Raw genomic sequence first — 21,894 nt, 5'->3', positions numbered from 1 at the left:
TCTTGCATCAGTCCAGCAGCAACCAGGGCAGCAGCCGCTGCCTTGAAGACAAATGCAAAGAGATAGTGGCACAGCAACCCCCTCTCCCTCCCCCCCCCCCCCAGTTTCTGTGCCAAGGCAGCAGCCTCCCCACCATAGGGCTGGCACATCCCCGAGAGCAGTGAGCCAAGGGCAAGGCAGGGACGCGGTCACAGCAGGATCACAGCAGCAAAGAGGACAAGGACGCTGGAAACGGGGGCCATCCCCCCCTCCCATAGCTGTTAGTGGATGTTTATTGGGCAGGCGTCGAACAGTCCGGCAGAGCCCCTTCACCCGGCTGCGGGTGCCCATCGGTGTGGTGCCGGGCACACAGTCTGTATCGAGCTGGGGTCAGAGGGGTGTTACTGGTGCGACTTGGGGTTGGAGGGGTGTAAGGAGGAGTCGTCAAACAGCGGGTTTCTCACTTCCATTTCTCCGGTCTGCAGCGGTGGAGGGAGTGGGACGGGAAGGAAAAGGCAGAAGGTCAGACACCAGCCTGGGCTGAGCAGCCCCATCCCCAGGGGTTTGAGTTTGAACCCCAGCCCAGCAGGGACGGTGGGGGTAATTCTTGTGCTGGGCTTGGCTGGGGTGACTCACACCAGGACCCTTGCCATCAACCCTTGAAAGGTGCTGCCTCCCCATCAGGAGTGGCCAGGGATTCTGGCATGGGGAGATGGTGTGTAAAACCCACAGGACTGGGTGGGATGGGATCCCCCAGCCTGGCTGGGGACCCCAAGACGGGACCCCCTGCCTGGCTGGCAGGAATGGGGTTCCATGCCCAGACTGCCTGCCTACCATCAAGTGTCCTTTAATGGGCCTGTAAAGACCTAATGATGACCCTCAATCTGGGTCCTGATGGCCGGGCTCTGCAGCCATTACCATGTGAAAGGCTCCTTTTGGGTGTCTTTGTGCTCTTTGTACCCAGGGCTGTTAGGAGCTGCCCTTCCCCGGGGTCCCCTGCCAGCGTCCCCCCTCCGTATTCCCCCTCCACCCTGGCTTTAAGGGGTCATAGGTTCCCCAGTCCAGGCGCTGGGAAGGCAGCAGGATGAGCCCCTTGCTCCCAGTGCCCAGGAGTCTGAGGTGACCATGTCCCTGATCACAGGTCTGCCAAGGGCTGTCCCAGCTCCCTGCTCTTGGGTGTATGGAGCCACACCCCTCAGGGTAAAACCCCATGCCAGGACACTTGGAAAGCTCCAGTGGGGGTTGGAACTAGATGATGATAAGGTTCTTTCCAACCCTAACTATTCTGTGATTCTATGACCTAGCCATGGCACATGGAAGCAGGGGTTGGATCATATCAGGGTTTGATGAAGGACATGTTGAAATGGTTCCTTGTGAGGAACTGCACATCCCAGGCATGGATCCCAACCCATGGATCCCCAGGTTGGATCCCACCCTGCATGCACAGGGTCAACCCCCGGCCACCCTGCACCCACCGTACCGGAGCCAGCCCAGGGCACTCATACACAGTGAAGTCTCCATCCTCATTCTCCTCATCCGATGATGCTGAGTCTGGCAGCTTGGGCTCCTCTTTATGCCTGGATGGAAAGGACCAGAGAGTGGGTGAAGCCCAGGGGGATGACTATTGGCACCCCAGTTAATGGCAGGGCATGGACCAGCAGCTGCTGTCTGCTTCTGGGCTGCTTACTTTTCCATGGAGAGCATCTGCTGCTTTTGGTGCTGGTAGTGGTACATCTGGGCACTCTGAGCCAGTGTCTTGTCCCCGGGCTGCAGAAAGAGCAAAGACAGGGCCATGGAGGCTGGCCTGCAGAAGCACCAGCCCTGCTGGCAGGGGGACCCCAACATGTTGGAAGCCCCTCAAACAGAACACAGGCCTGGCCTGAACACCAAAGATAAAATCAACTGGGTTGGAAAAGGCCTTTAAGGTCAAGTCCAAACATTCCCAGCACTGCCAAGGCCACCCCTAATCCATGGCACTGAGGCCTCGTCTCCACGCTGTGTGAGCACTTGCAGGGACGGTGCCTGCAGCCCTGCCCTGGGCAGCCTGTTCCAATGCCTGAGCACCCTCTGGGGCAGGAATTGTTCCTCAGCTCCATCTAAACCTGCCCTGGTGCAGCTTGAGGCCGTTTCCTCTTGTCCCATCCCTTGTTCCTTGGGAGCAGAGCCCAGCCCCTCCTGGCTCCATCCTCATGTCAGGCACTTGTAGGGAGCCATCAGGTCCCCCCTGAGCCTTCTCTTCTCCAGACTGAACCCCCCAGGTCCCTCAGCCGTTCCCCATCTCTCTCGTGCTCCAGGCCCTGCACCAGCTCCATTGCCCTTCCCTGGCCCCGCTCCAGCACCTCAAGGTCTCTCTTGTAGTGAGGGACAAAGAGCTGAACACAGGATTCCAGGTGAGGCCTCACCAGTGCCCAGTGCATGGGGACTATCAGTGCCCCAGTCCTGCTGGGCACAAGCCTTACCGAGATCTTGTCATAGGGCAGGGGGCTGGCCACTCTCTGTGTTGAGTAGTCCACTTTCTGTGCCAGCCTGACCTCCTTCTGTAGCCTGCAGGGACAGAGCAGAGCTCTCAGGAGCCACCAGCCAATGACTCCATATGGGAGCCAGGGACTCCCATGGGCTCAGTCCCCCCACCCACACCCCTGTTCCGTGCAATGGCACCCATGAACGGTGGCACCCCCAGGCACAGTCATGTCCCTCCCGCTGGGCATGGAGTGTCTGCCCCCAGCACTGCAGCGATGCCTAATCCAGGGGTAACCCGCTCCCAGGAGGCTGTGCCTGGCACAGGGATGTCCCACTGATGTTGTCCAGCCCTGACTGTACTGCAGGGCAGCTATTGCCTCTCCTCCAGCCCACCCCCCAGCCTGGGAAGCTCAGGAACAAGCTCCCCTGGGCACAGGGGCACACAGGCAGCCCCCAGCTCACCTGCACCAGCACACCCCTGCCACAGCCAGCGCCGAAAGCCCAGCCAGCGTGCACACCACGATCAGCCCTGAAGGGTGGAGGGGACACAAAGGGACGTGTGAGTGCAGCAGCATGGAGCCACCAGCCCACCCTTCCCATGAGCTGCACATTCCCGAGGTCTCACCGAGCACCACATCATCACTGGAAGGGATGGGGGATGCCTCCACCGGGTACTTCTGGATGGTGGCGGTGGGGAGGGTGGTGGCTGCCTTGCTGCCGGCAGGACCCTGCTGCAGCAGCCCCAGTCTCAGCCCACTGGCCACACGCTGTCTGCTGCTGGCAGGGACCGGGGTGGCTGCAGGAGAAAGCAAAGGGTTCAGCAGAGCAGCTCCCGGGCAGCTCTGGAGGGCAAAGCAGCCTGGAGTGCAGGGCCTGGCTGCCATGGGGTCCCTAGCACCACTGCAGAGAGTGGTGGGAGCTGGGGAGCAGACACTTACACCTGAGCTTGCCATCCCTCAGTGGGTGGGAGCGAGGAGCCTCTTGCCTGGCCAGCACATCTGCCAGGAAATCGATTTCCTTCTCCAAGGTGGAAAGGGATGTCCGCCCTGAGCCAGGAGAGAGCAGCATGAGCCGGGCATCCTGGGATGTGCTCCTAGCCCCAGGACACCCAGAACCCTGCCGAGAAGGGGCCAAAATCCACCATGGGTAATGGTGGGTGGTTTGGAGTTGAAGTACACTTGGATGGAGCCCTTCAGCACCACCACGGTCCCAAAGCCGAGTCCTGGAATCTGCACATGTCCTTGGTGGTTTTTGGACGCTTTTTACCCCACAAATGCTGAGGCTATGGGAACAACAGCAGCCACAGCTCCCACCCCATGCCAGAGCCAACAAGTGCTGCAGAGCGCTGTAGGAGCAGGAAGCATCACTGTATAGGGCCTTCCTCATGTCCCTGCGTCTGGGGGACTTACAGGGGTCCTGAGTGAGGAAGGACATGGGCTGGACCAGGAGAGACATCAGGAGAGCTGCCCTGCTCTTATGTGAGGGATGGGTCTGGCAGGGTGAATTGCAGCAGGGCTGTTCCAAGAGCAGGCAGGGTACATCTGAACACTGTTTTTTTCTAGAATCCCAGAATCCCAGACAGGTTTGTGTTGGAAGGGACCTTAAGATCATCCAGCTCCAACCCCTGCCACAGGCAGGAACACCTTCCACTGGAGCAGCTGCTCCAAGCCCCTGTGTCCAACCTGGCCTTGAATACTGCCAGGGATGGGGCAGCCACAGCTTCTCTGGGCACCCTGTGCCAGCGCCTCAGCACCCTCACAGGGAACAGCTTCTGCCTAAGAGCTCAGCTCAGTCTCCCCTCGCACAGGTTCAAGCCATTCCCCTTGGCCTGTCCCTACAGGCCCTTGTCCCAAGCCCCTCTCCAGCTTTCCTGCAGCCCCTTTAGGCACTGGAGCTGCTCTCAGGTCTCCCCTTCAGAAGCCTTCTCTTGTCCAGGCTGCCCCAGCCCAGCTCTCTCAGCCTGGCTCCAGAGCAGAGCTGCTCCAGCTCCTGCAGCATCTCCATGGCCTCCTCTGGCCTCTCTCCAACAGCTCCAGGTCCCTCTTGTGCTGCTGCCCCAGAGCTGGATCAGGGCTGCAGGGGAGGTCTCTCAGGGCAGACACTGCACATTCTCCTGTATGTTTGGAAGGCTGGAGCCACTCCAGAGCACAGCTCATCCGTGGCTGCCTAGGAGCTGGTGGGATCCCTCACTCCAGCTGAGGATCTGGTTTCTGCCTGGCACCCGGCAGGATGCAGCCCTTTTGGGGAAGGTTGAAGCAAGGACCACCACGGGGCTGGCTGGGCATTCCATGGCTGGCTGCCACAGCCCATGCCCCAGCACAGTGCATGCCAAGCTCTGGGTGCTCCTGTGGCATGGGACATGGACAGGACCCACATCCCATCCTGGACGGTGCCCACCTAGAGTGGGACAGCGCAGAGCAGGAGTGGAGCTGCTGTCCCCAGGGCTGCTGAGCAGATCCAAGCTCTGATCTCTCCACTGCGATTTTAACAGGATTAAACTCAGCTTCAAAGGCAGGAGATATCCCTGTTCCCATCCCTGCTCCCTGTGCCACTGCTGCATTCAGGCGGTGCCCAGCGGGAAGCCCTGAGGGGAGATCAAGCCATACAAAGGCAAGGTGATACCAGCAGCTCCGTTCCAGGATGATGCAAGGTTATAACAATTGCAGCTCCTCGGGAATCCCATCTCACTCCCGATGTTTGGAAATAAACCCCACTTCCCTCGGGAGCCTGGCACAAAGGCCACTCAGCCACGCTGTGACTCAGAGCCACGCAAGCCAAGAACAGTTTAGAAGGGCACACTGCTTTAAAAAAGTCACGAAGAGCCACTGTCTCCTGTTCCCTGTGTCCCCGAACTGCCCCAGCCCCCACCCCTGGCAGGAGCTGGAGCACCCCCAGTTCTTTGCACCCTGTTAATTTCACCCCAAAGCAATTTGCAGAGCAGCACCACGGCCACACAGTGCCAGGTTCGGGCTGTGCCACTGGTGCTGTGCCAGCAGCTGAGTGTCCTGGTGCCAAGGTGCCAGCACAGGGCCAGGCTTTCCCGATGGGCAGGGACCTGGCATGGGATAGGGGTGAGAGCCCTGTGCCCCGTGGTGATAGCCTGGCCCTAGCTCTCTACAGCAGTTGAGGAAGGGCCAGTCCTCATTCCCACAGGAGCTAGGGGATAACCCTGCTCATGCTCATGTGTCACCATCAGGCCTGGAGACTGGGCACAAGGCTCAGCCCTGCTCTGGCACCCCTTGGCCTTCAACAGTAGATGCTTCAGGAAGATGAATATGACATGGCTGGAAAAGGAAAAATAAAGCTGGGAAACCAGCAAGAGCAGCTTCCAGGTCACTCTGAGCCTCCGGCTGTGCCAAGCAGCACAAGGAAAGACAGGGCAGCCGCGCTGTTTGCTGTTTCCAGTGCTGCCAGCAGTGCCCTGACCATGCTGCTCACCCTCATCAACAGCTTCATCACCAAGTTCCCTGTCAGGGACAAAATCCCCACACCCCTGTTGCGTTTGGCCAAGGAGACTTCCCCTGGTGATGCCACATCAGCCACCCCCCTGCATCTGCAGGGCAGAAGCTGCACTGGCACCAATGGTAGCTCCTGCTGGGCACCATGGTGGTGAAACATAGGGTTGTGATGCTGGGCCAGGGCTACTCCCCAAGGAGCAGATCCCGGATCTCTCAAGAGGAGCAGAATGGGGTGCTGACAGTGTCCCCCAGCTCCACTGCAGTGCATTGGGCACGCTGGTGGGCACAGGGTGCATGCAAAGCATGTGCAGGGCACAGAGAGTGCAGGCTGTGCATGCACAAGGCATGCAGAGGGGCATGCAGGGTGCACACAGGGCTTGCACAGGGCATGCAGGGCGCATGCAGGGTGCACACAGGGATTGCACAGGTCACGGGTGCCCTCTCATGGTAGATCTCACTGCCTGCACACAGCATCCAGCCCAGGGGCTTCCCCGGGCCTTCCCCCCTCCCCAGGCTCTCCTGGGCTCAAGGCTGGGGTCTGGAGAGTTACTGTGATCGGTCTGGGGACAGCAGGGAGCAAGAAGGGACATGCGGCTTCTGCCCTGGGCGGAGGAGACTTGATGCCGACAGGCTTCACAGGAGGGCACAAAATTCCTACAAATTCACTGCTTTCTATAGTCCTGCCCTAGGACAGCCGATGTCCTCCTAGCTGCTGGCAGCACAGCAGGCAGGAAGGGGGGAATCCCCAGGGACATAAGCCAGGACCTTTCCTCCTCTTCCCAAAGTGCTTCCCACAGCCTGGGGGGTTCGCTCCTCACTCAGTGCTGGCTGGGTCACGCGGGGATCAGGACCCACCAGCCCAAACCACACCATGCAAACCCACCACAGCACATTCAAATCTAGTCCTGGCAGGGTTTGGGGAGCTCAGACCCCTGCGCAGGCAGCACCAGCGAGATGCAGGGAACAGGATGCTCTGCACCATGAGGTCCCATGTGTCCCGTCTCACCTCTGTGCCAGTGCCGCGCTGGGTACGCCAAGACACCCATGCACGCCGTCACCAATGGCAGGAACATGCCGCTCACATGCATCGCTCTTCTGAGACCCCAAAACCGCTGCTTGTCACCCCAAAAACCTGCTCTTGGTGCCTGTCTGTAAGGGTATGATGAGGGAGAAGAGCCCTGGTGCCTGCCCACACTCCTGCTGGGAGCCACAACCAATCGCAGGGATGACGGTGGCAGCTGCTGGGATCCCGGGATCAGCGTCACTGCCAGTCGCAAACAGCTCAAGGATGCAGAACCCTTTAAAGGGGCTGCCCACGCTGCCCATGCTACCACACAGCGTGGGCAGACCCTTTAAAGGGCTCTGCATCCTTGAGCCATGGCAGCCCCCCCGCCTCTGTTTGCATTGCACTCCCCCAAACACAGCTATTGCTGCTGCCAGACTGTAGGATGCAAAAGCATCCGTGGAAAAAATTGGTGCCTTCCTGCCAAAAGGAGCTGGGCATTCCCCTGCCTCCTAAAATAGAGGATTTGGGAGGGGATCCCACTTTTTTACCCCCTTGGCTTTTGCCAAAGCTGGTGGCATTGCTTGAGACAACAAGATGGGGCTGGGAGAGACTGTGGGATGAGCTCCATTCATCTCCCAGTGTCCTCTCAGAAGATGCTACTGCATATCTCCATAACAAAGCTGGAGAGTACACTGCCATGGTCCCACAGCAGCTGGCAGAGGATGCTACCGCGGTACCACATCTCTGCCAAAGATAGGCAAGGATGCTGCTGTGGCTGCATCTCCCTGCCCAAGCCAGCACAGAGTGGGGTTGCTATGGAGATGCTGGCGCATGAGCAGCCCTTCCAAGAGGGGAATTTGCTCCCAGAGACTTCACACTAAAAAATAAACCACAAACAACTGCTAAAGCCATTTGGTACCTGGCAATGTAGAGCCTGTGGCAGGGTGTATCAGCCCTGCTCGCTGCCAAATGGCAAGGCTGGACCCCATCCCTGTGCCATCCCTTCTCATTCCCTGTGCCATCCCTTCTCATTCCCTGTGCCATTCCCTCTCTCATCCCTGTGCCCGCTGTGCGGACAAGCTGGGTGCAGGTGCCATGGCTGCACTGGGAGCTCCTCAAGGCTCTGCAGCAGTGGGTGGAAGACTTTTGTGCAGCTGCCACAGGTGACCATGGCTGCTGCTGCCTGGGGATGCTCTGCCCATCTCTGCCCATTGCCACAGCCCCTCAGCCCCCACGGGAAGCTAGAGCAGGGGAATCACAGCAGCCCCTGCTGCCTCCTGCACAGCCAGGCAGGGCTCCCACCCAGTGCTGCTGACTCCAGTCCTCCCACTATTGATGCTGGGCATCACCAGAGAAGGAGATTGCATCCATAAACCACAGCCTGACATGTCAAACCAGTGGGAACCAGGAACTGAAATCCCAAACACTCAGCTCAGCCCCAGGACAGGTGAGGCCACAGGGTGTCTGAACAAGTCACAGCTTTTGTCACAGGAGTGTTCCTGGCTCCTGCAGGGCAGCCAGGCCAACCCCAGTGCCTCTGGCCTCTGGGCACCGCTGGGTGCTGGCAGGGCCCAGCAGCATGCATGGTCACTGGTGTGGATACAGGACAGACAAGGAGCAGAATCAGGTCCATGCACTCCCCAACAGCCCCACAACCACCCACAGCTGGTGCCTGGGGAGAGAGGGCGCAGAGCTGCCATGCCCACAGGGACATGGCTGCTGCGGAGAGAAGCCAGAGGATGGGAAGCAGGGCCCGGGGGCTTGGGAATCTCTTGCATCTGCAGAGCTGCAGGGCAATGCTGGGGCAGGGCTGGGGGCAGGTTTGCAGGCAGGGCAGGGCAGAGCAGGGGGTTCACCTACCGCTGGTAGGGAGCTGCTTCTGGACGCATCGCCCATGCTCATCTTCCTGGAAGGAGGCCAGGCAGGGGCCGCAGGCTCCCGAGCCCGGCGGGCAGAACTCCCGGCGCTGCAGAGCACAGTCCAGGCTCCGAGGACACGATGCTGCTGCAGGAACAGGAGGCAGCAGGTCAGGAGGAGGGTCTGTCCATGGCCCCTCAGTGTGGGACCCAGTGCATCAAACAGTTCTCACTGCATCCCATCTGAGGGGGGTGGATGTGCTTCACCAGAAGTGCCCCTCGGCCCCCTTTGCCCTCACAAAGCCGTAACTGACTGCAATTAAGCACAGGCACCCATGAGCCAGGAGCTGGACCTGGTGATCCCTATGGGCCCCTTCCAACTCAAGATATTCCATGATTTTATGACCTGTGCAAGGCAGGGATGAGCAAGCAGTGCCCATCCTCCCACATAGGACCCCAACCTCCACTGTCACATGGGATGCCCCAAGCTCCAGGGTGCTCCAGGACACCCCAAGTATGCAGAGCTGGCAGTGACAAGTCTCCAGCTGCTGCCTGCACCACACAGAGCAGAATGGCAGCTGAAATACAGCCAACACAAACTGACACACATGCGGTAGCTGTCAAACAACCTCCCCTCAAACAGTCCCCCACCCCGAGCCTCAGCATGGCTGTGACAGGTCTTCACTGAGAGCAGTAGCTTCAGCTTCCATCCCTTTAGCATCATGACAGAAGAAACTGACGGGACTCAAACCTTCCCTGGTGACACACTGCAGCCCAAACCTCTCTTGATGCACTATTAAGGATCCTGTTTCTGTGTCACACCTGGGGACTTTTTTGCTACCTGGGGACAGGCAGGAACCCCCGTACTCTGACCCCATCCAGACCCAGCAGACATTGGCAGTGCTGCCATGGCTAGGAGGAACCCCATTCTTTACCCCTCTTGGGGTAAAGCAGGACCTCCTGGGAGGACACACAAAGTCCCCAGGTCCAACGCAAAGCTCAGTCCTGAGACTGGGTGATAGTGGCAAACCCTGTGCAGAGTTAGAAAGGGGAAGCACAACCAGCCAGATCAGTGATGTGCAGGGCCAGCACAGAGCTATCACCAGCAGCACTGGGCTGTGGAGACATCCTGGGTCCTGGCTTTTGATGGCAGCAGGAGCTGCTGGGATGGTGACACTGTCAATGGCAAGCACACAGACATCCCTCACTGCCAGGCTGGTGGCAGTGTAAGCTGGGTACTGCTCAGTGCACTCCTGCCCTGTGCTGGGCATGGCTGGATGGAGGGCAGCTCCCAGACCTGCTGCTCTCCTCCAGGGATGGCCATGCCCTCAGCTTTCTCACAGTCAGGAGTGCACCAGGGCTCCCACTGGGAGCTGGGCCAGACCTGGAGATGAGTCACAGCTCCAGCCCTATCCCATCCTCCTGGCACCAGCACCACCTGCCTTCACCTGCCCACACACCAACACCATCTGCTTGCTGCTGTGCCGAGGGGGCAGCCCGAGGAACAGCTCTGGTGCAGCTTTGCACCAAACAGCTCGTGAGCAGGTGCACGTCAACTCTGGGGACTCCCTGAGCATCCCTGCCCCACAGGTACAGCACAGTGGTGTGTGTCAGCACAGGATGGAGCCACCAGGACTAGACATTAGGCAAAGCTCTGCCCTGTGAGGGTGCTGAGGCACTGGCACAGGGTGCCCAGAGAAGCTGTGGCTGCCCCATCCCTGGCAGTGTTCAAGGCCAGGTTGGACACAGGGGCTTGGAGCAGCTGCTCCAGTGGAAGGGGTTGGAGCTGGAGGAGCTATGAGGTAACTTCCAACACAAACCAGTCCATGGTTCTATGATTCTATGACCACTGAGGTTGCACTTACACCCCCAGCAGGGGTGTAGTTACTGAGCAGGATGGCACCCCAAGCAACACATGAGATGCCACCCACAAGAAATCCTTTGCACAGCCCTACTTCACCATTAAACTACTCACTGGAGGGTGCAACCATTACCAATGACCTGCACCCAGATTGCTCCCCACTGCACTCCATGGGGCACTGCATTCAATGCCAGTGTGAATGGCAGTGACAAGCAGCAGAGCTGCACTTGCTGCAGTGGTTTTCCTGTGGGCAGGGTTTTCCCATCAGCTGCACTTGGGGTTGGCTAAGCCCACACCAGGTCCAGCAGCCTGGAGAGGATTCCCTGGGGCCAGATTTGCCTCCCAGAGATGGAGCAGGGCTCAGCCCAGCAGCTGGGGGAGAACTAGAGCTGCATGGGAGAAGAATCAGGTGTTCAGATATAGCAATTAGACTGGACCTGGGCGCCTGCCCCGGGCTTGAGCTCAAGGCCACTTAGTTCAACCATCACAAAACAGGCTCTGGGGCAGGAGGAGGTTCTGCACTGCACAGGTCCCATGTGCGGACGTGCCACATCCCTGTGGGGCACTGGGTGGGACAGTGGAGCCCCCCTGCCTGTGCCATGGGCTTGTGGAAGCACGTCCCTGCAAGGCAGGTGCTGCCGAAAGCTGTTCCCTGGTGGGATGAAGCCACCCCAGTATGGGACCCCAGCAGTGCAGCACCCTGCAGGATCCAGGCAGGGCAGCCCCGACCAGAGCCCAGCAACAGTTAAATAAAGGCAGCCTGGCACACAGCAAGGTCGTTATCTCTGTTTGAGGAACAAGCTGTGCTTGCCCAGCTGTCACAGCCTGGCATTAGCAGTGAGACAGGCAGCATGAAGCTGATGGAGCTCCCCGTGTGCAATCAAGTGGTAGCTGGTGAGCACCCATTGCACTGTGGGCACCCTGCAGAATGGGGGTCTCACGGTGGCTTTGCCGCTCTCTGAGCCCACCCCACCACCGCTCAGTGGTTGCTCCCTGGCCATGCTGTGTGCTGGGGCTGAGCACTGCCACAGGCACACTGTCGACTCCAACTACTGCCATCCCCCAACCTCACTGTCTCTCCCTGCCCCACAGGTGCCCAGGAGCCTGGTGCTGCCCTGCCCAGGGCTCCAGCAGGCCTATGGTGGGGTCCTCCTCCTATTCCGGCAGGTACCTTACCTCCCCACCACCCCTTGGCTTCCCCAGCATCCTGGTCATGGGTCCCTGCTCCCACCCCAAGGTGGTGGCACAGCACATGCATTCCATTTCCACCCTGTGCTATGGCCACGCTGCCTGCCTGTAGAATCCCAGCCTGGTTTGTGCTGGAAGGGACCTTAAAGCTCATCCAGTTCCAACCCCTATCCATGGGCAGGGACACCTTCCCCTAGAGCAGCATGCTTCAAGTGCCTGTGTCCAACCTGGCCTTGAACACTGCCAGGGATGGGGCAGCCACAGCTTCTCTGGGCACCCTGTGCCAGCGCCTCAGCACCCTCACAGGGAAGAGCTTCTGCCTAAGAGCTCATCTCAATCTCCCCTCGGGCAGGTTAAAGCCATTCCCCTTGGCCTGTCCCTACAGGCCCAAACACCAGTACATATTGAGCCAGGGCCAGCTTGCAGGCTGCAGCCTCCCAGTCTTGCCTCTGTTCCTATGGGGTTACTGCTGAGTCAGAGAGTTTTGGATACCCCTATTTCTGCCATGTCCCCTGCTTGGCACCAGAGCAGCCCAGCATGGGTGCTGTGGGACAGGAGGTTCGGCCTGGCCATGGGTGGATAGGAGGTGTGGACACAGTGGGGTGACACAGACCCATCTGCAGGACAGTACAACCCGGCTGTAAGGCAAAGCAAGAGGAATGTGCAGTAACTGGAGTCTGAAGGCAGCACTGGCCATGGCTCAGCCAGGACACTGCTGCCCAGATGTGCAGGGGGCTCTGGAGGACGGGGGTGCTCCATCCCAGCACTGCTGGTGCAAACCTCCGGCGAGCCCAGCACCACCAGAGGTGAGCCATGAACAGGGGCTCTATGCTGGGACAAGCCTCCAGCGCAGCAGGCAGGGAGGGTGCCCGCAGGCAGGCGGAGCAGGAGCTGAGCCCAAGGTCAGCAGGCGAAGCACAGCACACAAACAGTGGGAGAGCAGGGGCCGAGTAAGCAAAGAGCGGCCCCTGCGCAGGAGGAAATGGGGGTGTGCGAGCTCAGGACAACCTCCCTGCCTCAAGGACTCCCCTGGCCAGGCAGGGCACAGGTGAAGCAGTTCAACACCCGTGTCACAGCTCACCAGTGAGGAGGGAAGACAAATCAGCTGGGGAACACATCCGGGAGGGCCGGGCCTGCCCCGCCTGTGTCCCTGCACCGATGGGGAGATAAAGTTAACGTCAGAGGGCAATTCATTAGGGCTGGTGCTGGCGCGGTGCAGCGCCAACGCCCAGAGGCTGGACCCGGTGCCAGCAGCATGAGCTGGCAGAGCCCGGTGGGCACAGGACATAGTCCCTGGGGTGGTTTGGCCACTGAGCAAGGGCATGGGGCCACCGCAGGCGGTGAGGGTTGCTGGGTGCCCGGGGAGCAGGGGTGCAGGTCTCTGTTCCGATCTGAGCCTCCATGCACTGGTACGGGGCTGCAGTCAAGGGCTGACCACGGCCGAGGGCACAGCCGGTCCCTGACAGGGGCTGCAGCAAGTGCCAGCTCCACACCAAGGTCACAGCTCCTCCAGACAGGTGATGTAAGAACTGCTGTGGGACCTGCCTGCCCCTGCCCACCCACCACCGCCTCTGCTGTCAGCTGGCACTGGCTGGGGCTTTCACAGCTATGCAAATCACTCCTGGCTCGGAACGGCTGGAGACAGCCTCAGGCAGGGCAGGAAACCAGGCAGGCAGAGGGGCAGGCAGATGGGCAGGCAGGGCAGGCAGATGGGCAGGCAGAGCAGGCAGGCAGGCAGGGGAGCAGATGGATGTGCTGCCCCCCACCACACCCCAGCTCCTGAGGTTTTGCTTCCCTCTGCCCACAGCCTCCCTGAGCCAGCCCTCGGGAGAGCATTTGGCAGTGCAAAGCACTTGTTTGCTTTGTGCTTGGTCAGGTTTCTCCAGGCAAAGGCAACGTGCCACCGCGCTTCCCGTCCCTGAGCCCACTGGGGCTCACTACCAGCTTCCAGCTTTTCCAGTTCAGCTGGGCTTTATCCAGCTCATAAAGCACAACAGCAGAGACGTCCCAGCATGGATGGTGTCACGGCAGAGGGACAGTGCCAGCAGCCCTGCGCCATGGCAGGGGTATGTGGGTATCTCCACATGAATCCCTCAGCAGCATCCCCTATGTCCGGATGCACCCCGCTCCCACCAAGGGGATGGTCCTGCCAGCAGTGTCCCCACCCAGGAGCAATGGAAGTGCCACCACGAGCAGTCACAGTCAATGTCACTGATGCAGGCAGGGCTGCTGCCTATGATGTGCACGCAGTGCCGGGAGGAGACTGAGCTAGTGTAGGGGAGGCAGGGGCCTGTGGGAGCATCGGGGCTACATGGCAGAGGAGACAGGAACTGTGCCAAGGGCAGCTGCCTGCTGCAGCCCTGAGGCCATCACAGTGGGCTCCCAGAGCCTGGTCCCCCTCCAGGTTAAATGCCAAGGGGGAAATGGAGGGATGGAAGAGGCTCAGCCAGGCTGCCCCTGAGGTGGGAGAACACCCAGCTCTTTGCAACCCCAAATATTTCACCTCCCTGACCACTGGTGTTACTCCAGAGCCCATCTACAAGCAGCCCCAGAACTTCAGCTTGCTGCTGTGGTCCTGGGAAGCACAAGGCAGGCTCCCCCTGCCAGGCTGAGGGAGCCACATTTTGTGTCATTGTTCCTCAAGCCTCTCAGATGGCTGGAAAAATCCCTGTTCCCTGCCCCAGGACCCACCTGGCACACCAGAGGAAGATGGGGCTGCAGGAAGGGGAGATGTCACCTGGATGGATGGAAATGGCTCCAGCAAACCACAGCCCCAGACCCGTAGCTGGGACCAGGCAGGGCCAGGATGCAGCAGAGGATGCAGCTCCCTTGCCTGTAGCAGGTGAGGAGGACACCGAGCTGGCAAGACCCCCTTGTCCCCATCCCAGCCATTCCCAGACACTGCTGTCTCCAGCCCTGGCTCGCTGTCCCCTCGAGCTGCTCAGGGCAGCTCCAGACTGCCTGGGGTGACACACTGCCTACCCACCCTGCTGCACCCTGCAGCGCCAGGGCTGCCCCAGCCACAAGTTCTTTGCTTCAGATATTCAGGATGGGAAGAAGAAATAATAATAAAAGATAAATAAAACGGGATCCCAGATGCTCTTTGTAATTTCCCTGGTGCTGCCCACCCAAACCTGCCCCTGGCACTGCACCACCAGTCCCAGCTCTGCTGGTGTGCACTCACCGGTACCAGGGATCCCATACTGTCCCCAATGCCACCCCACGCCAAAAACACTTAGTTGTTCTTTCAGTTTAAACCACCCACTCACAGTCGTGTTAATCAGATTTTGCTCAAGCAAATACCAATGGGCTGTGTCCCTGCCAGGAACCCACGGGGCAGGGGTTCAGGTTGGGGGTTTTAGTTCTCTTGTCACTGGCTCTGAGGTTTGGCACTGTGTGACTGGCAAAATGTGGTGCTCAGGTCACGGCTCAAAGCACCACCACAGGCAGGAGAGCAGCATGCAATGCTGAGTGCACAGCACCATGGCTCCATTGGCAATGGGGATGCCCCAGCATCCCTGCAGTGCTCTGGGACACTGCAGTGGGCAGTGCAGTGTGGTGCCAGCAGGCAGGAGACAGGCAGTGCTGGCACCACTGTCATGCCACACATGCCCTGTGGTGCAGGGGTTTTGCAGCTCTCCTGAGCATGGACCCATCAGAAGCCACAAGCAGCCTTGAGTGTCCTTGTCTCCCTACCAGCACTGACCAGAGGGCAGGGCAGCATGCACAGAGCCTTGTCTGCTGCCCGGTGAACCACGGCCACCAGTGAGCTGTTCCTGCAGACTCACTGCTGCCCACCTCTAGCCGAGCCCCCGAGGCACTGCCAGGCCAAGAGCCCATGCAGCTGCACTGGCACAGCTCAGCCACGGTGTCCAACCACACTCCTGCTGCCCGGCTGGAAACACACCCCCGGAGCAGCAGTTCCCACGAGGCACTGCTATGTCCGTGGGTCCAGATGCTCTTTGGCAAAGCCAGAGCCCTCCCACTCCTTGCTGCATCCCACACTGCCACAGACGTTCTGCAGCTCTTGCTGAAGATGCACCGATAGGATTTTGCTGACTGAACACTCTCAGGCAGCTCAAAGGTAGCAGCACAGGGAGCTCCACATGGGGTAGTGGGGTCCCCATCCTGCCCCAACCATCCACCCCAACAGCCCATCACCTTGATGGGGGCTTGGGGACACAGACACCCATCAGGAGGTGCCGGGGCTATAGGGACTGATCTTTATGGCTTTCCAGCAGCTTGGGGATCCCCATCCAGGTAGTCCATGTCACACAGGGCAGAGGCAGGCTGAAGAGCTGGGGCCACATCACTGCACCCCATGCTGCCTGCACTGACTCAGACACCAGCAACAGATCTGAGGGACATGGGCAGAGAGCCCAGATGACAGGGCCCAAGGGAGGCGCAGGCACTTCCCAGGGTGCTGGGAAAGAGCTGCAGGCAGTGCCAAACAGCCAGACCCAGATTTCTGATGTACTTTATCCCTGCAGGAGGCAGCCAGCTCAGGGGAATGCTCTTGGTCTCAGCCAGGAAGCCAAGAATTATGCTGCAGGATGGGCCACATCACTGTGGCTCACTGGGGCCACCCGGCTTAGTGGGTGGCTGGGAAATAATCCCCAACAGATGTGAGATGATGAGCTCTGAAGGCAGAGCTGCTCCTCCTGCATGTGAGAGCTGCAGGATCCCCAACATGCTCCTCTGCGGACCCCAGTCAAACCTCGCTGGCAGCCATGGGTGTTTTGGGTGCACAGAGAGAGCGGCACAGTACCCACCTCTATCACTGTCTCCTTTCTGTAGGAGGGGACTACAATGAGCAGAGTCCCTGCCAGCACACCAGCTGACATGGCACCTCTTGTCACACACCAGAAGGGATGGGTCACAGAATCCCAGAATGGTTTGTGTTGAAGGGACCTTAAAGCTGCTCCAGCCCCTGCCACGGGCAGGGATCCCTTCCACTGGAGCAGCTTGCTCCAAGCCCCTGGGTCCAACCTGGCCTTGAACACTGCCAGGGATGGGGCAGCCACAGCTTCTCTGGGCACCCTGTGCCAGCACCTCAGCACCCTCACAGGGAACAGCTTCTGCCTAAAAGCTCATCTCAGTCTCCCCTGTTCGGGCAGGTTCAAGCCATTCCCCTTGGCCTGTCCCTACAGGCCCTTGTCCCAAGCCCCTCTCCAGCTTTCCTGCAGCCCCTTTAGGCACTGGAGCTGCTCTCAGGTCTCCCCTTCAGGAGCCTTCTCTTGTCCAGGCTGCCCCAGCCCAGCTCTCTCAGCCTGGCTCCAGAGCAGAGCTGCTCCAGCTCTCAGAGCATCCTCATGGCCTCCTCTGGATACACTTGAGCAGGTCCCTCCACCAAAGAGCAAACCTCCTTCCTGCAAAGCTTTGCCACCCTCTGTCCACATAGAACGGACCCAGCAACACCCCCTGGGGTGCCCTGGTTCGGGCAAGCAGCCCATAGAGTTCCAGTACTCTGGGATGGGAAGAGGCTGGGACTGGGGCCTGCTCCAGCTGTGTTTCCTTCCTCCAATTCAAAGCGTACTCCAGGCACTTCATGGCCAGTTTATTCCCGTTGCAATTCTTGTTAGCTCATGGAACACTAATTATAGGCCTGAGGCTGCCACTTGCTGCTCTGCTTCTCCACAGCAGCAGCAGTCAGCAAAGCTGAAACACAGGAAGGAGATGTGGCAGCAGCAGCACTGGGGCCGTGCCGTGGGGTTTAGGAGGTACTGGGGGGCAGTCATCTGGGGGGACCCAGTGCACCCATCAGGGATAGACCTGGAGCCCCCTGTGGGAATGAAGCACTGGGGCACTGTTTATAGGATTAACACAGGCACAGGACTGATGGCAGCTCCTGTCCCCAGTGCCTTGCGCCTGGAGAGAGGCCACCCTGTCACCCCTCCTGTCCCCGGTACCCCCATCACCCCTCTTGTCCCCAGCAATCCACATCAACCTTCCTGTTCCCAGTGTCCCACTATGCTATCACCCCTCCTGTTCCCAGCATCCCCAGCTCTCTCCTCTCCCAGCACATCATCCATCACACACATCCCCCTCACCACTGCTGCACTGTCACCCTGCCTGTCCCCAGTACCACTCACCTCTCCTATCCCAAATATCCTCATCAGCCCTCTAGACCCCAGCACCATTCACCTCCCTGTCCCCAGTGCCCCCATCATGTTGTCACCCTTCCTATCCCCAGTGCCCCCCCCGGCAGAGCTAAGCCGATTTAATCCTTAATACCCCCATGGCCCAGAAGAGCTGTTTCAGGCAAACATCCCAGACTCATCTTCCCCTTTGCACTGCAGGAAGAACCCAGGTGCCCCTGGGAACCAAGGGGTTCCTGGGGAAGGGGGGCAGCCCCAGGGACTCCCCCAGGCAGTGCAGCCCAGCTGTGGGGTTAAGCCAGGATCCTGATCCCTCGGGATCGACTGCAGACCCCAAGTCCACACCTGGAACTGCCAAGGAGGTGGCTGATCCAAAAGGCCTGACCCTGCACCAGTAACCCCAGCATCTCCCAGGCTCTGGAACCACCGTGTCTCCACCCTGAGCTCCAGCTCTCCCCAGACCAGCACCTGCAGGGCACAGCTGGGGTGCACACAGGTTTGTGGGTCCCCAGCAAGCTGCAGTGAAAGGAAAGGAGGAATTTTCACTGTCTTTTCCATAGACTCTTCTTCCTTGATGCTGACCACACTGGAGATTGGGAACATGGAGAGTGGTGGCCTCTTTCCATCCATTTCCACCTGGGCTCCACCATGATGCTCCAAGAAGGGTTTGGAGCTGCTCCAGCTCCAGTGTTCACAGTGATGGTCCTCAGGGACAGCCCACTGCACCCTGACCCTGCCATGGCTCCCAGTGACTGCAAAGCATGTTAAACAGCAAGAAGTGGACAATACACCACAAGCAGAGCTGTGAGGACCTCATAGGGGATTGCTCTCCTCTTGCTGTGCCCAGCTCTGGATCCTGCACCACCACAGGGCTGGGGCAGCCAGTAACAGCACCAGCATTTGTGCTCCCACCTGCATCCCTGAGGAGCAGCACCAGGAGGAAAGGCAGTGATGAGCCGCTGATTCACACATGGCCAAATGGGTCACTTGAACTGGAAAGGACCACTCGTTTTCTGCTGAGCAGTTTCTCTGGTGTTTCTAAGTCAAGTGCTGGCTGTGGCAGCTGGGCTGAGCTTTTCAGGGCTATTAACAAAAGAGGTTCTTGCCCATCATCTCGGGTTTTATTTTTTTTTTATAATACTAAAACTAGATGAAATTTGGCAATGAAATTCCTTGGGAAGGAGTGAGAACTGCCACTAATGCTCCAGGAAATGCATCCAGAGAAGGAGGAAAAGCAGTGCCCAAAGCTGGGTGTGCTGGATGGAGACACGTGAGGAAAACACAACTAAGGAGCACCAGCCAAAACTGACCCACCACAGCACCGCCTCCAGAGCAGCTGCTGCCCTGCAGCAGCTTGGACTAGGCACGATGAAGATGTACCCATGCCATGTGTTGCTGTGTCCCAGGAGATGGCATCTACTGCAGGAGCCTCTGGGCTGCAGAAGGTGGGAGGAGGAGATGCCAGCCCTCATCTGAAGAAGCTTTGCTGAAGCTGCAGAGACAGAAGGATGTGGGTAGGATGGTCCAGGACCTTCTCCCCCAGCGATCCCCTCACCAGCTCTACCAGCACAGAAGTGTGGGAGCTGCCCCTGCACCTCCACCTTGCAGAGAAAGCCCAGCTCTACTCTATCCACCCAGGAAAGTCAATGATAAAATGGGAAGAAGCAGTGAACATTTCATCTGCCCTGCCACACTCAGGGGGGAAGGCTGCAGGGATAGGACAATGACTCCCTTCCCTGCTCAGCATCCCAGAGATGCTCCTCCAGCTGCCCCAGTCATCCCAGGAGAAACCAGCCCAGAACTCCCCACTGCCACACACTGCACAATCCCAATCTCCAGCAACGGGATGCTGCCATCGGCATTTCCAGACAGCACAACAACACGACTGGAAACAGCACAAAGAAACCATCCCCACCTTCACTTGAGCTGAAAATCCCAACCCCACTTGTGCCGAGAGACCCAAGGGTGGGAATGGTGGGGAAGGGGAAACTCTTCTCCCCCCCCTGTACCAACCCCGAGCAGCCCCATGAGGGGTCCCTCAGTGGCAGCGCTGCCAAGCTGGCTTATCCCACCTCAACCCCTTAATTCAGAGGCAGCAGAGATTATGCGGCTGCACCAGAGCCACACGGATCTCCTTCCTCCCATAGCAGCCTGCGTCACTGGTACCGCCAGCCAGGCCACCCTAGCCTGGACACATGGGAAGAGGTAGAGCGCAGGAGCATCCCCACCTCCGCCTCCAGCACGGAAAGACCCGGATGATATGAACCACTGGCAGATTTAAAACAAATACAGAATCGCATTGTACCTCCTCACTTTCCCTTGGAACACAGTGCGGCTGACTGTGAGCCGGAGCAGGGAGAACAATATGGGATCCACAAACAATGCTGGGAGCCAGGAGGAGCTCCCCAGCCCTGGGGGCCAGTGAGGTGGAAAGAACCTGCCCGGAGACACAACATCCCACAGGCCGGGACACAGCACCCGCTGCTCGTGCCACTGAGAGCAGTGCAACACCCGGGGCTCCCCAGGGCTTCTTGGGATTGCTGGGGGGTGTTTATGGCTCCGCACACCTCAGCAGCAGGCACAGAGTGAGGGGACACGGCACAAGGCAAGTGCAAGACCCACCGGGAGGGGCAATGCTCTGACCCAGACTCCAAAACTAAAAGAAAACCCCAAATCAAACCAGAACCAAACCAAAACAATGCTTAGGGAAACAGTGAGAAAGGAAAGGCGGTGCTGCTGGTGGGGAACCAAAGCCACGCATGGGTTCTGTCCCAGGGGAGACAAACGCTGCGGTCACCAGTACAGTGCTGCGGGGCAGTGCTGCTGCTGCTGCTCCCTCTACCCCGGCGGGTGGGTGAACGGGGTGCCCCGGGTCCGGTGCGACCCCCCCCGGGACACCGCAGTAACCACCGCAGTTTGTGTTTTCCTGGTTTTATGGGTTTTCCCCATAAAGGTGCTTCACGAGGGCCCTGGGGCAGGCCTCCTCCCCCAGCTCACGCTCTCTTTCCGCTCTATGACAGGCCCCATCTCTGTGGGTTCCTCCTCACACCCAAACCGCAGCCGGGGGTCACCCCTGCGCCGCTGCCCCGGGGGGACCCTGCCTGCAGCAGCCGGGGGAGGGCGGTGGCGCTGCTCGGTACCGGGGGGAAGCGGGGAAGGCGGGGGTGGGTCAGACACCGGGTGGGCAGCGCAGAGGGGACCCAAGAGCAGTTCGCACCCCGCTGCCCGTCGTGGGGGTGCCGAGCGGCCCCGAGCCCACAGCAGCATCTCCCCTATGCCTGGGCGGTGCGGGGAGGGACCCGGGGGCTGGGAGCCCGAACGCCTGTGGATGCGGATCGCTCTCGGGGCTGAGGGGAGCAACCGCACGGGGATGGCGGCGGGAGGGGCAGCGCGGATCCGCCGGGAAGGGGACAGGAGCATCCGCTGTGCCCCCGGGGGGCGAAGAAGGACACGGGGGTCATGGGGCAGCCCCACCCCGCACTCACCGGCACGGACGAGGCTCGGTCCGCAGGCCCCGAGCGCAGCCGCCAGTAGCAGCAGCAGCAGCGCTCCGCGGCGGGCGGCGCCCCGGGCAGACACCATCGCGCGCCGGGCGGTGCGGGCCGCGGGCGGCGGGAGCGGTGGGAGCGGCGGGGCCGGGGCGGGGCGATCCGGATGGGAACACCCCCGGGGGGGTGGAGCCGCGGCCCCGCCCCTCCTGCAGCACCGCCGGAGGCTTCAGCGCATCCCGCATCGGTCCCGCCCATCCCGCACATCCCTGCGGGCCCGAGGGGTTGGATCCCGCTGGCGGGGGATGGACAGGTCCGCGGTGATGGCGGGATCGCGGGGCGGGGGTTGTTGATGGAGCACTGCATCCAGCGCCACAGAGGAGGCCATGGAGATGCTGCGAGGGCTGGAGCAGCTCTGCTCTGGAGCCAGGCTGAGAGAGCTGGGCTGGGGCAGCCTGGACATGAGAAGGCTCCTGAAGGGGAGACCTGAGAGCAGCTCC

General features: G+C 59.9%; 1 protein-coding gene across 2 annotated transcripts; it reads right to left on the bottom strand.

Moving 5' to 3' along the window:
* Positions 1 to 254: 254 nt before the first annotated feature.
* Positions 255 to 21,503, bottom strand: NPDC1 (neural proliferation, differentiation and control 1). Of its 2 annotated transcripts, none has more exons than XM_034067599.1 (9): positions 21,392 to 21,503; positions 8,764 to 8,907; positions 3,378 to 3,485; positions 3,065 to 3,235; positions 2,902 to 2,968; positions 2,439 to 2,523; positions 1,667 to 1,746; positions 1,460 to 1,556; positions 255 to 458 (listed from the first exon to the last, which is right to left on the bottom strand). In XM_034067599.1, exons 1-9 carry the CDS (start codon positions 21,486 to 21,488, stop codon positions 381 to 383), a joined length of 927 nt encoding a protein of 308 aa, XP_033923490.1. In that variant the 5' UTR covers positions 21,489 to 21,503; the 3' UTR covers positions 255 to 380. The 2 variants fall into 2 exon arrangements, with proteins under 2 accessions (XP_033923490.1, XP_033923491.1); XM_034067600.1 differs by having other exon boundaries at positions 8,764 to 8,904; positions 21,392 to 21,493.
* Positions 21,504 to 21,894: the final 391 nt, after the last annotated feature.

This window comes from Melopsittacus undulatus, chromosome 11 (assembly GCF_012275295.1).
Source record: "Melopsittacus undulatus isolate bMelUnd1 chromosome 11, bMelUnd1.mat.Z, whole genome shotgun sequence".
Classification (NCBI taxonomy): Eukaryota; Metazoa; Chordata; class Aves; order Psittaciformes; family Psittaculidae; genus Melopsittacus; species Melopsittacus undulatus.
Note: the sequence above shows the minus strand (reverse complement) of the source record. Positions and strands in the feature narration are given on the sequence as shown.